Source organism: Gopherus evgoodei, chromosome 1, assembly GCF_007399415.2.
Source record: "Gopherus evgoodei ecotype Sinaloan lineage chromosome 1, rGopEvg1_v1.p, whole genome shotgun sequence".
Classification (NCBI taxonomy): Eukaryota; Metazoa; Chordata; order Testudines; family Testudinidae; genus Gopherus; species Gopherus evgoodei.
Genome location: NC_044322.1, coordinates 312,431,238 through 312,445,145, shown reverse-complemented (window position 1 = coordinate 312,445,145; position 13,908 = coordinate 312,431,238). Strand labels below are relative to the sequence as shown.

The 13,908-nt window shown below is 41.7% G+C and overlaps 1 protein-coding gene across 5 annotated transcripts in view; it reads left to right on the top strand.

Annotated features, from left to right (window-relative positions):
• The window catches only part of CNTN1 (contactin 1), a 441,096-nt gene that overhangs the window by 337,270 nt on the left and 89,918 nt on the right, over positions 1 to 13,908 (top strand). For all 5 annotated transcript variants that reach the window (XM_030548963.1, XM_030548961.1, XM_030548962.1 and 2 more), the window contains one exon: positions 8,642 to 8,762. In XM_030548963.1, coding sequence (XP_030404823.1) covers positions 8,642 to 8,762 — 121 coding nt within the window. The remainder of the gene's footprint in view (positions 1 to 8,641; positions 8,763 to 13,908) is intronic.

Sequence of the window (13,908 nt, the reverse complement as noted above, 5' to 3'; positions counted from 1 at the left end):
GAGTTTTAAAATAAAGGGAATGGAAAATGTATACAGAGAAGCTAGTTTACGAAGCGGGGGATGCGTGGATTGGGATGAGAATGAGAACCAGAGGCACAGCAAGCATGTTCAGAGCAATATTGAGCTGTTGGCAGAAGAAAGCTGTTAAATAGTTTAAGGGAGCAGACAGTGGCTGATTAAGGCATGGTCAGGCAGATCAGATGATCTACATCCCTGTCTCTAAAGGAGTTCTGAGACTCTCTAAAGGTGATTTCCAATAAACTTTTGGCATCAGCCCTCTCTCTTCCCCCCCCCCACATACAGGGAGTTTGGAGTCATTTGTTTCTGCCCAGGCTGGGTCAAATTTTGGGGAAAACCTGGAATTTTTAAAGAACATGACAATAGGGGGGCAGGCATGGGTTGAGAGGAATTGAGTCAATGGTTAAGAGCAAGCAGGAGAAGGAAAGCAGTAGATACGGTGCTGAGGGTGGGATAAACAAGCAGTTAGCTAAGACGGGAGACACCGAAGAAACACATTAATCTGCAATGCTGTTTCCAAAACAATAAAACTTTGTCGATTCAGTGGAAGTTAGAAACATGCCAACTGCTGCTCTGGGGAGAAAACAATTTCCTGAAAAAACAGCTCACTGTACCTTTGTAATCAATGTGTTTGTGAGATTTTGAGGACTACAAGAATCCATGTGTCATGCCTGTTTTGGCAAGCCTGAGCTCAGAAAGGCATATGTCCTTAACTCCACTCAGAAATCTAGTTAGCAGTTTAGTTTATATCCTCCACCCACAGGTTACTAGGAACATGAGCCTTTCGTAAAAGCATATTCAGCTTCTGACCTATTTTCTTTCTTGAAAATGAAGTAACAGGACACCTTATCACAGTGATACCAGTACAAGCATAGCTTCCCAGATGTCTTCTGGCACCAGAAGTAGTGGAATGTATGAAGGGGGAAGAATAATATATTTGTTGGAAATATTTCCTAGTCCACATATCAAGGGTAGAATTAGCACCATACTTCCTTCTCGTATAAATATAGGGCCTTTGAAGGATGAGGTCCTTCCGTGTGAGCCCTATCATTAGACTGCTGATTTTTAGATACCCCTAACTCGCATGCCAGATATGTCTTACAAACCAGAATGAACCAAATTCTTCTGCTAATGAGACCCAGACAATGAGATTGCACTGGTGTAAATCTCAGTAGATTTTGTCCCTGTGTCTTTTGAGAACAAGGAATCAGAAAAGTGACTGTAATCACAGCTTACACTATCAGGACAAGTAGCCACAACTGTTGAAGTATGTGCTGTTTGTATTTATTATAGTGCAAATGGCTATCTTTTGCCATTTCTCGTCACCCTTTGCTGGGACAAGGGAATTCAGGGAAACTCATTTTCCTTTAATATTTTTGTCCACAATGAAAAGATTTATAGATGTTAAGATGATCTTTTAGGCTTTTGCAAAGAGAGGAGACAGCAAGGCCTGGCTAAACTGACTCCTCTTTTCTGAATTACCTGTTATCTGTTGTATATTCAGGGTACCTCTTCAGAACCTCTGAAACTCGCATACCTAATTTTGGGGACCCAAATTTGAAAACTTTGCCCACTGCTTCTGATTTACTATACTCACTGGATTTTTATAGTTCCTCCAAATTAGCTTTGTTAGTGCCAAACATCAAGTCAGCTGCATCCTGGGATGAAGTATTTTCTTGTGATCTGATGTTCCTTCAGGGATGAATCCTTTCTTCGGTCAGATGACCAGAGGTACTGTGAAGGATTTGCATTCACCTTTGGGCACACTGACAGCAGTCAAAAGGTTAACAAAGTGGGAAAGGTCTTTAGAGAGCATCACGTCTCAGAAAGAGTGTACATCACACAGAGATATTTTTTGCCTTTGGCATGCTTTTATAGTCTAAAAGCATAAGTACAGGGCTCATATGATGAAAGTCTTTTGCTTTAAAGTTGGCAAATATTTGGGTGGTGAACCGCATATACACTTTGGAACATCCCTGAGTAGTGCTATCACAATTTCCAGTCTGTGATTCAGCTCTCTCTGTATTGACGGAGGCAGTTTGTAACCCAGCCAAGCTGAGGTTTTGAGTGAAAACATACAAAGCATTCATATCTAATTTGTGGATAGAATCTGCTGATGTCCATGTTCTTTATTTGCTTTGTAAGCTTTCCTTTTACCACTGAGAACCTAGGCTCCTGTTGAGGTATGGAAAGCTTTATCACCAACTACAAAAAGCTTGGTTCAGGAGAGCTTCATAGAGAAAGAGAGATATCAAGTGTATGCATTTTCTTTATTTTCTGGGTAGATCACATTTTTATCTCCACATTTTTTAGAGTTTCAGCACTGAGCCATTTGCCATAATATATAAGGAAAATTTACAGAAGGTTATTACTGTGGGTCAGCAGATAAAACATTATGTAAAATGTTTAATGATATAATTATAAACTTAAATGTATTCGAATTAATGTATACAATTAGGAAAAAAATTAAATATATTGAATGGAAGGAGCAATATGATTAGATCATGTGAATTCTGAGCTATGCAATTAAGACCAAAGCTGTGTGGTTTGGAACAAGTTTTGCTTATGTGTATTTGCAAAACAGGTGATGCTCAGAGATTCATGGTCTACATGATTCCTCCCAGGATATGTTAAAAGCGAATAAAGTTTAGGCTCAGCCTTGAGGTTTTCTGGACGGGTTTTGTTGTTTGTAAGTTTATTTTTAATGTAGGGAACTGATAATGCCAAGAGTTTCCTCCATTGTTTCATCGGGAGGGTGGGGCAGTTGTCCTCTCTCACTTCCATAGAACAATGGTATTTGTCCATTCACCCCCTTGGGCAGCACAGGTCAGGCATGACAAGGAAAGAGGAGTTGATGTCTGGAACCAGTCAGTGTTAATTTATGTAATACTCATATACTGTGGGGAAACACTACTCTGGAGAGCCTGTGGAGTGATCACCATGAAGCACTCATGGAGGAGCTGCCATGGGAAAAGGGAACATATGTTACAAAACTGGCGTCAATCCAGATTCACCTGGCATGTCTATCCTCCACCCACACTGGCAAAAGGGATAATCAGGCCTGTAATGTTAGTGAATGGAAAAGTGCTTATAGGTGTTAATTTAATAACAATTAAAAGCAATGATGGTGCTAATTAGATTTAGAGTATGGATTGTAGGAAAACAAGAATTAATATACTGGAACGTACCAATAGTCCATCTAGGCTACTTGACTATGGCCAATGCCGATGCTTCAGAGGAGAATCAATACTGCACATGGCACACGAATTTACTACATTGTGAACTGGAGTTTCTTCTTCACACTAGATGCCAGTGAAGTATAGAACTAACTTCATGTGCTATTCTTTTCCATATGTGTGTAATCCTCCTTTATACCCAATTAATTGATTACTTCAGTAGCGTCCTTAAAGAGAGAGTTCCTATGTTTTTCACCCCCAAAAAGTTATTTTTAAATTTTTGCTGCATGTTAGTTTAATTCACTGGCTTGTTTGTTCTTTTATCACTGGAGTTTCCCGATAAGAGACCTCTCTACTTTTCTTTTGTATACCTGTATTCTATCCCAACTCCTCTTACACTTCTTCTTTCCAAATTGCTATAAATTTCTTCTTTGTCATTTTGATCTCCACGTATGGCTGTTCTCAGTTGATGTTCTTGTTTCAGAGTATTTACAAAATGTTTACATTTTATTTTTTGTTTTCAGTCAAGAGACATAAACCTAGGCCTTGTAAGTGTCCATTACCATCCACTGTGGTGTTAACTGCTTAAGCATTTATAACTTCAGAACCATATGAAATCCCAAACAATTTTTGGTTGCATTGAAGGTTTATACCTTTCCCTAACATTTTGATGAGAAAAAAACGACAAATAACCATTACCTCTAAATGTAATTCTACCAAAATTGGTTTTTACATATTTTTTTTTTATTTTGAATGCTGCCACTATGCTTCTGACTGTGAAGTTTCATGATTGCAAGGAGCTATTTCAGTGTTTGTTTTCCATAGGAAAATGCAGTTTCTGAACAATCTGGAGTGAGTTAGGAGAGTTAAATGTTAATCATTCCAATGTGGTGTGATATCAATCCAGCTGTTAATCTTTTGTAACATTTTACCTTGCATGAAAGAACTTTAGATATATTTTGAAAGGATGATTAGGGTTTTTATGAAAATATTTTAAAGACTAACGTGTAATGCTGTGATTTACTTCATTAATCCTTTTCTAAATAAGCTACAGGATACATTTGCAAACTAGCATCTGCAAATAAATGAATTATTTTTAAACGTTGTGCACATGTATTATTTAACATAAAATATTGTGCATAATTGTGTCTGTTTAGGGAGGTCCATGTTTTACAGTGTTTTGCAGGTGCAACTCCTGTTGTTGGATTTTGACTGGTGTTAAAGAGCAGTATTTTACTCACAATGTGTATATATATTTGTGTGTGTGTATATAATGTATATGTATAAATGAAATTACTATAGATGCTGCAGATAACAATGCATATAGTTAAGGTTGACTGATACTTCCCATTATAAAAGCCTGTTTTCAGTTGGTCATAATTTTGCCAAATTTAACCATATGAGCTGAAATGCCAAGTGTCTACCTCAGGCTGAATATTTTTGGAAAGTTTCAGCAAAAATGGTTTAGTCATTACTGAGAACCAGGTTAAGTGGGAAATACCTTATTTTGCCCATGTTAAAAAACAATTCTTATAGCTGTTAGGTTGTGAAACTCTATGACCTCCATGTTTTGGAGCAAAGACTTGAAAATTCGCAGAGGGGTTGTCTCTGTGGCAGGGATATACCTTTTGCTGTTCATCTAAACAAGTCCCAAATTTGGCAAAGTTATTAGCCTTTGATTATTACCCATAATTAGTGAACACATTTTATATTCACTGCTCTGTGCTTCAATTTCTCCTCATTAAAATGGGGATAAAACTACCACCTCACCTGACAAGTGTGTTTTGAAAACAAATTCATTCATGGTTGTGAAGTACTCAGATACTATAGTGAGGAAAATTAATAATTCTTTCTTTAGAGCAGGATTTGAATAATAATCAGCAAATAAGGCTTGGCCCACACATTGAACAAGCAAGATATAACAAAATATAGAATAGCTTCTCGTTCAGTGAGTACTTGTCCATCCTGTTCAGTGAATGAGGCAGAGGTACTGTGAACAAAATAGTATGTGTTCATGGAATTAAAAAGTGTATTATAATATGCACAAATGGGGTAAATTAAGGTTAAACAGGCAGTCTTAATTATGTCTTTTCCTAACTTTTGAACGCTTGACTTTGACCTCATAGTTCTTTTAATGTATTTTTAAATGCACAAAATGAGTGCATGGATTCTATTTATTTTACACCCTCATTAATGGATCATAGGGTCCTGGAGAATTTTTCAGAATACGTTGTGTTTTACTCTTGAAGTCAGTAGGAGTTTTGCCTGAATAAAATACATTTTTTGGTCAAATACACCCATTGAACATAGTAATACATTTAATAATAGTAACTTTGAAAAAGAAGTAGATTCCATGAAAGAGCAGTATCCACTACTTAGTTCATAATAAAAAGTCAGACCACAATGAAATAGTGAAATAAAATTCTTAAGCTAACTAAAAGAGTAGGATTTTGTGCCACAGTCAGAAATGCTTGTGTACCAGGGTGTCCTGACTCAGGAGCTAGCTCAGCACCCTGTCACTCAACTCCCCACCAGGTTATATTAATTGAAAGACAGGCAGTTGGAAGAGAAGCCCAATTAGCTGCTGGAGATACAACTGAAGGTCTAATTGGATGGAAGTATCCCCAGCGGCTAGGACTATATATAAGCAGAAAGGAAGGAAGAGCTACAGGAGAGTCAGAAGCCTGTAGGAAGAGAGAAGTAGGCAAGTTTGGCTGCTACTAGTACTGCACTCTTTCCCAGAAGCAAGTGGTGAAGAAGGCTATGGATTGTAAATATAAAATATAACAAAACACAGGGCTGGTCTACACTGGGGATACGAGAATAACGTAGCTGAAGTCAAAGTATCTTAGATTGACTTACCTGTCGTCCTCACAGCGCGGGATCGACGTCCGCAGCTCCCCATGTTGACTCCATTACCGCCGTTCACACTGGTGGAGTTCCAGAGTCGACGGGAGCGCTTTTGGAGATCGATATATCGCGTCTAGATGAGACGCGATATATCAATCCCCGAGAAATCGATCGCTACCTGCCGATACGGTGGGTAGTCTAGACATATCCACAGTGATAGTTGAGAAGAGCTATAGTAGTTGTGGTCTGAGATTAATGCTGAAAAGGACTCTCAGGGCCTGAGTCTGCTTAAGAGGTTGTTACTACATTGCTGTGTTTAGTAGATAACGTTGCATGAAACATTCTGTCATTCAGATAACTTACCTATGCGAACCTTATAAAAATCTGACTTCCTACAAAATGTTATTGTGAGGTCTCACTGCAGATTAGTATATTTATACCATTTTCATTCATAACTCTTGCTCTTTGAATTAAATTTTGTTTAGAATTGCTATGTTTATCCTGTGGAGACAGAAGTCAACTTTCCATGCTAACATCTGGATTTGCTATCTTATAATTATACTGTCCTTACATAAGCTGAGATATTACACTATCAGTTTAATGATCTATTAACATGCAAATGTAAAATTAACACTTTTCAGTGAAAAAAAGCTAGTTTATGGTGCAATAATATGAAACATAAAAATCAGCTCAAAATTTCTGACAAAAAATATTCACCCAGAAACCCCCTTTTCAACTTTCATTTTAGGCAGAAAAAAAAGTAGAGGCAGTTTGTTCTAGGCTGACTTTGTGTCACACAGACTGAATGGTTGCATGAACAGATTCAAAGGAGTAAGACTTCCAGAACATTATCTGGAGGAATTTTAGTTCTAGTCTTTTCTCCATAAACCTGCTTGATTCCAGTTTAAAGTAAGTGGGAGTTACACTGAGAAGACGATAGGCTATGCAGCACAGTGCAAAGATAGTGTATGTGTGGTTTTCAGATTGTGAGAGGATGTGTGTGAGCCTGATTGTCATAGCAGATCTCTTACTAGATGGCCAGGGAGAGCTGTTGGCAGGTATTACAAGTGGGTCCGTTTACTCCTCTTATTTGTCTGGGATTGTGAGGAAAGCTGCAGGCTACTCCAGAGAGAGCAAAGGTAGTTATACAGGATGAGGGAGGAGGGAATGTACATACATTTAATTTTTCCCCTCGAGGCACATAACAAAAAAAAATGTTTAAAACAAAATGTTATCATTCATTTTGTTTGATCTTACACATGTGATGCGAATAAATAATTGCCCTGTTCAGTAACTACATGTTTGAAGTGCTGAGGGCTTAAAATACCAAGTATTATGTACTTCTATAATATTGTTTCTGAGACCAAAAACAATACGGAGATATAAAATCATATAGATAAATAATATCAACTACTGAACATTTTATGCCATTTGTGTATTTGTAGTATACTTTTACCAGTAATCACTCATTGTATACTCATTGTTTACACTGTGTACTCTTCATAGATGTGTGTTGCTTTATACACCATATGACTATTACCTGTATACAGGTTCTGTTGTAAGTTAGTAGGAAACAATAGGGTGACCAGACGTCCCATTTTTAAAGGGACAGTCCTGTGTTTAAGCCCTCCTGTAGGTGTCCTGACTTTTTCTTAAAAACAGGCAAATCGTCCCATATTTTCTATCTCCCCAACATCAGTACTGGTGGGTCCTGCTGCTGGCCAGATCCCTACTTGCTAGCCACTCGTCCACCAGTGGTGACTGCGGGGTCCAGTGGCCGACTATGGGGGTGGGTTTGCAAAGCTGGTGGCGGGGTGAAGATGTAGTGCATGAGGCCGGCCACTCCCCCTGCTCGTCCGTCAGCGGAGCCCCCACTGGGTGCTGGCTCCCAGTATGGAGGGTTTCTGTGTGAAGGTGGGTTTCCATGTAAAGGTGATACAGCCTGGAGATCTTTAGCCAAATGTGATGCTATTGAGAGGGCAGTGTAGCCTCTAAGTCTAGAACAGGCTTATCCTCTCATTCTGGCATCCCAGGGAGGCAGAAGATAGTGCCATGGAGGCAGCTGATCCATACGTATATTTCTGGGGCCTGATCTGGGCCAATATATGGAGCAGATCTTTTCTGACATGGATATAGTTTGTGGTGTTATCCACTGCTGGGTTTTTTCTGTATCTATGCTTAATTCCACAATAATTTAAGTAATATTGGAAAATAACTTAAAAGTGAAGCATGCAAAATTCTAGGCTAAAACTATTGTAAACCACTGTTTTCATGTGGTAGTGTACAAGCACCTGGTACATGTGCACAAAGTGCAATATTGAAAAAGTTTTTAGTTTCAGAACATTTGGATTTTCAGCTCTATTAAAAAGCAACAACTTTTCAAGAAATACTGAATAGTTTCCACTGCTACAATAGAAATAAATCAAGCATTTCTTTAGAGATGTAATCGTCTCCTTTCTGTCCTGAAAGTGAGCACTTGTTAATCATGAGTGACAATCACTGTATATCAAATGATAGAGGGGTGGTGGGTGGGTGTGTGTGTGTATTACAAATATATAAGAAAATTATTAATCTAAATGATATGATTTTTGTAACAGATAAAGAACAATGGTGAAATGCGTATTAAAAATGTACAGCTGCAGCATGCTGGAAGATACACGTGCACAGCACAGACAATTGTTGACAACTCCTCAGCTTCAGCTGACCTTATTGTAAGAGGTAAGATTTTTCAAGCTAAAATAATTAGACATTTTGCTACCTCTCATGTAGGTTAGCAGAGTGGTGGGAGTTGTTGTTTTTTCATTAAAGCCATTTTATTTCTCATCAAGAATTGATGGGGATTAAAATTAGGAGGAAATTAATATTTGAACACCTTGCAATCTACTCGTGATTGTTATTCTGGAAGATATTTAAATGTGTGTGTTCTGTTAGTATATCCAGTGTGCTTCTAATGCATGTCCTGTATAAGAATAAAGATTCATTATCATGTATTTTTCCCGATATAATATTTTTTAGACAACTTAATTTGGTGTCCACTTTTATATAACAAAACTTCTCAAAATAGAGTGAGGAAATGATGTCATTCCTGTTTGTCTACTGCATTTTGAAACAGCCATTCATAGTGCTTCACTGAATTGTATATTGTGCATGAAATGAAACATTACAATAAAAGTTCTGCTGATGTTTAAGTGATTGAAACAAGGAAATTTGGAGTGAAGGCTCTCACTCCATCATTAACTCATCCCTCTGTCCCTAAGTATTGCCGTGGTCTCAGAACAGTGTGCTTGCTTATATGGTAGGTATCTTACAACATCTGGTACAATGCATAGGTTCAACAGAGTGAGTTAATCTTTTTTTTTCTGGCCTTCACATGCAACTTCTCTGCAGACAGCAACAGCATGCTCTGAAGTGCTGATGATCTGGAATGTCAGTATTTCAAAAGTGACATACCTGATGCATGGGGCAGCACAGGCAGTATGTTTTGCCCCACTTACCAGGTATGTTAGCCAGCAGTATGGTGGTTAAAGGACAGTTTATGCCTTGATTCTGATTTTCCTTAATTTTTAGAGTCTGGTGAGTTTTAACATTGTTGTAACTTTTTAAATTTAATTTCCTTTGGTCAATAACAGCAAATGAAGTTTCTATTGACACTATAACAGTAGAGTCAGAGCTGTCCTACGGAGAATCAGGGTGACCGCCCAGGCCCCATGCTTTGAGGATGGGTGAGCAGGGTGAGAAGGAGGAGAACGGGGAGGCGAGCGGCAGGCAGGCGGGGGGACAAGGAGGAGCTCCTCTACCAGAACTTCCTCCTTCCCCCAGCGCCTCCTTCCCACCAGCGGGCCTCACCAATCAGTGCCTCCCCCTCCCTCTCAGTGCCTACCGCCTGCTGCGGATCAGATGTTTCACAGCATCAGGAGGTGCTGGGGAGGAGGGGAGAGGAGCAAGGGCACAGCCTCTCAGGGGAGGGGATGGAACTAGGCAGGGAGGGGATGGGAGGAGGCGGAGTGGGACCTTGGGGGAAGGGGTGGAGTGGGGGCAGAGCTGGGGTCAGCACCTATGTCTCAGGCCCCACTCCTCCCTTAGGGACAGCCCTGAGTAGAGTAGATATAATTTCCATTGGATGAATATACTGGCATTACAGAAGACTCCTTTGGAAGGAAAGGAATAGTCCATTTATATGGCTTAATATAACAAAAATAGTAGGCAACATTTTTTTTAAAATAAGAGAATATCCTGTTGGATATATTTCTCCGACCTGGTCTACACTACGCGTTTAAACCAATTTTAGCAGCGTTAAACTGATTTAACGCTGTACCCGTCCACACTACGAGGCCCTTTATATCGATATAAAGGGCTCTTTAAATCTATTTCTGTACTCCTCCCCAACGAGAGAAGTAGCGCTAAAATCGGTATTACCATATTGGATTAGGGTTAGTGTGGCCGCAAATAGACGGTATTGGCCTCCGGGCGGTATCCCACAGTGCACCACTGTGACCGCTCTGGACAGCAGTATGAACTCGGATGCACTGGTCATGTATACAGGAAAAGCCCCGCGAACTTTTGAATTTCATTTCTTGTTTGGCCAGCGTGGAGCTGTGATCAGCACAGGTGACCACACAGAGCTCATCAGCACAGGTAGCAATGCAGTCTCCTGAGAATTGAAAAAGAGCTCCAGCATGGACCGCACGGGAGGTGCTGGATCTGATCGCTATATGGGGAGAGGATTCAGTGCTAACAGAACTCCGTTCCAAAAGACGAAATGAAAAAATATTTGAAAAAATTTCCAAGGCTATGATGGCCAAAGGCCACACCAGGGACTCAGTGCAGTGCAGAGTGAAAGTTAAGGAGCTCAGACAAGCCTACCAGAAAACCAAACCAGCAAACGGAAGGTCCGGGTCAGGGCCGAAAACATGCCGCTTCTACACTGAGCTGCATGCAATTTTAGGGGCTGCGCCACCACTACCCCACCCCTGTCCGTTGATTCCGAGGTGGGGGTTGTAATCTCAACCATGGCTGAGGTTTCTGCAGAGGGGGAAGATGAGGAGGAGGAGGAGGAGGAGGAGGAAGAGGAGGACGACCTTGCAGCGAGCACACAGCACTCTGTTAGCCCCAACAGCCAGGATTTTTGTGACTCAGACCGAATTACCCTCCCAGCCCTCCTAAGCCACTAGCCCAGACAGTGAAGCCATAGAAGCGACCTCTGGTGAGTGTACCTTTGTAAATAGAAAACATGGTTTAAAAGCAAGTGTTTTTTAATGATTGATTTGCCATGAGGGCTTGGGATGCATTCGCGGCCAGTAAAGTTACTGGAAAAGTTTGTTAACATGTCTGGGGATGGAGCGGAAATCCTCCAGGGACATCTCCATGAAGCACTCCTGGAGGTACTCCAAAAGCCTTTGCAGAAGGTTTCTGGGCAAGCCAGCCTTGTTCCGTCCACCATGGTAGGACACTTTACCACGCCATCCATGTAGCAAGTAATCGGGTATCATTGCATGACAAAGCATAGCTGGTCCCGGTGATTGCTGGCATTCAAGAAATATTCGTTCTTTATCTCGCTCTGTTATCCTCAGCAGAGTGATATCGTTCATGGTAACCTGGTTGAAATTCAGGAATTTAATTAAGGAGACAGAGATGGCCATTTTCCTACTGGGCTGTTGCTTAAAAGAAATCCTTCCTTGCATGTAGCCAAGCGGGGGAAGGGGAGGAAGGATAGCGCTAAGCTTTTTTGCGTTTGGCTAGCAGGAATCGTCCCAGCTACCAGCCACGCGGTGGAGGGCGGAAAGGGGGGTGATTAGCAGTGATCTTCCATGATACCAGCCAAGCGGTGGGGGGAGGGGTAAAGCAATCATCCTAGAGAATTGGATGGCGGGGTTGGCTTCTGCTGCTGCATGTTAACGGGAAGAAGCGTCAGAGGGCACTGTGTATATGAAGGCTGGAGTAGTCGAAAGACAGTTGCTTACCATGGCCCGCATGCAAGCTGAATTGTGATGCCCGGACCTGCGTCTGTGAGATCTGTAACACCAGAGCCGCAGGCACTCAATATTAAGATGCAAAATGCGACCTTGTAGTGAAATCACATGTGCTATGTAAGGTGAATAGTGTTGTTCACTGTGAAAGAGTTTAACCATTGTTCTGTAAAATGTATCTTTTTAAATACTTCTCTCCTTTTTTCCCTCCCTCATGCAGCTGCACATTTTTCAAGCCTCCCTACTCCATCCCGAAGGCTCTCTCAGATAAGGCGGAGGAAGAAGAAGACGCGAGATGAAATGTTCTCAGAAATCATGGAAGTAACCCGCAATGAAAGAGCTCATCTGAATGACTGGAAGGACATGGTAGCAAAGTACAGGAAAGACGCCAGTGAACGTGAGGACAGGAGGGACCAACGTGAGGATAAGAGGGAAGAACGTGAGGATAGGAGAGAGACTCGAGATGAGAGGTGGCAGCAGGAAGATCAGAGGTGTTGGCAGGAAGACCAGTGGTGGCGGGATGCAACGCTGGAGCTGCTGCGTGATCAAACTGATATCCTCCGACATCTGGTGGATCTTCAGGAAGAGCAGCGGGGTCATAGAGTGCTGCTGCAGCCCCTGTGTAACCACCCTCACCACTCACCGTGTTCCATATCTTCCTCACCCAGACGTGTAAGAACACGTGGGGGAAGGCTTTGTGCACCCGCCCACTCCACCCCAGTGGACAGTCCAACCAAAAGGCTGTCATTACATTGAAATGTATTTAATGGCCTTTTCCTTCCCTCTTATGCTCCTCCCAAACCACACCCGGGATACCTTGTCAGTTCTCTGCCTCTTTTTATAATTACTTTTTAATAATGAATACATGATTTTTAAATGATAGAGACTTTATTTCCTTAAGCAAGCTGTAATCGAAGGGGGAGGGTGGATTGCTTACAGGAAAGGAGTCAATAAAGCGGGGGCATTCATGAAGGGGAAACAAACACAGCAGTCACATTGTACCCTGGCCCATGATGAAACTTGTTTTCAAAGCTTCTCTGATGCGCACCGCTTCCTGGTGTGCTCTTCTAATCGCCCTGGTGTCTGGTTGCGCATAATCAGCGGCCAGGTGATTTGCCTCAGCCTCCCACCCCACCATGAAAGTCTCCCCCTTACTCTCACAGAGATTGTGGCGCACACAGCAAGCAGCAATAACAAAGGGGACATTGGTCTGGCTGAGGTCTGAGCAAGTCAGTAATATGCGCCAGCTTGCCTTTAAATGGCCAAATGCACAGTCTACTACCATCCTGCACTTGCTCAATCTGTAATTGAACAGCTCCTGACCACTGTCCAGGCTGTCTGTGTATGGCTTCATGAGCCATGGCATCAAGGGGTAGGCTGAGTCCCCCAGGATAACTATAGGCATTTCAAACTCTTATTTTCTGGTCTGGGAAGTAATTCCCTTGCTGCAGCAGTTTAAACAGAGTAGTTTTCCTGAAGACGCGAGCATCATGAACCCTTCCTGGCCATCCCACATGGATGTTGGTGAAACGTCCCTTGTGATCCACCAATGCTTGCAGCACCATTGAAAAGTACCCCTTGCGGTTTATGTACTAGGTGCCCTGGTGCTCCGGTGCCAAGATAGGGATATGGGTTCCATCTATCGTCCCCCGACAGTTAGGGAATCCCATTGCAGCAAAGCCATCCACTATGACCTGCACGTTTCTCAGAGTCACAGCCTTTCGTAGCAGCAGCTTAATGATTGCTTTGGCTACTTGCGTCACAGCAGCCCCCACAGTAGATTTTCCCACTCCAAATTGATTCCCGACTGATCGGTATCTGTCTGGCGTTGCAAGCTTCCAGAGGGCTATTGCCACTCTCTTCTCCACTGTGAAGCTGCTCTCATCTTGGTATTATGG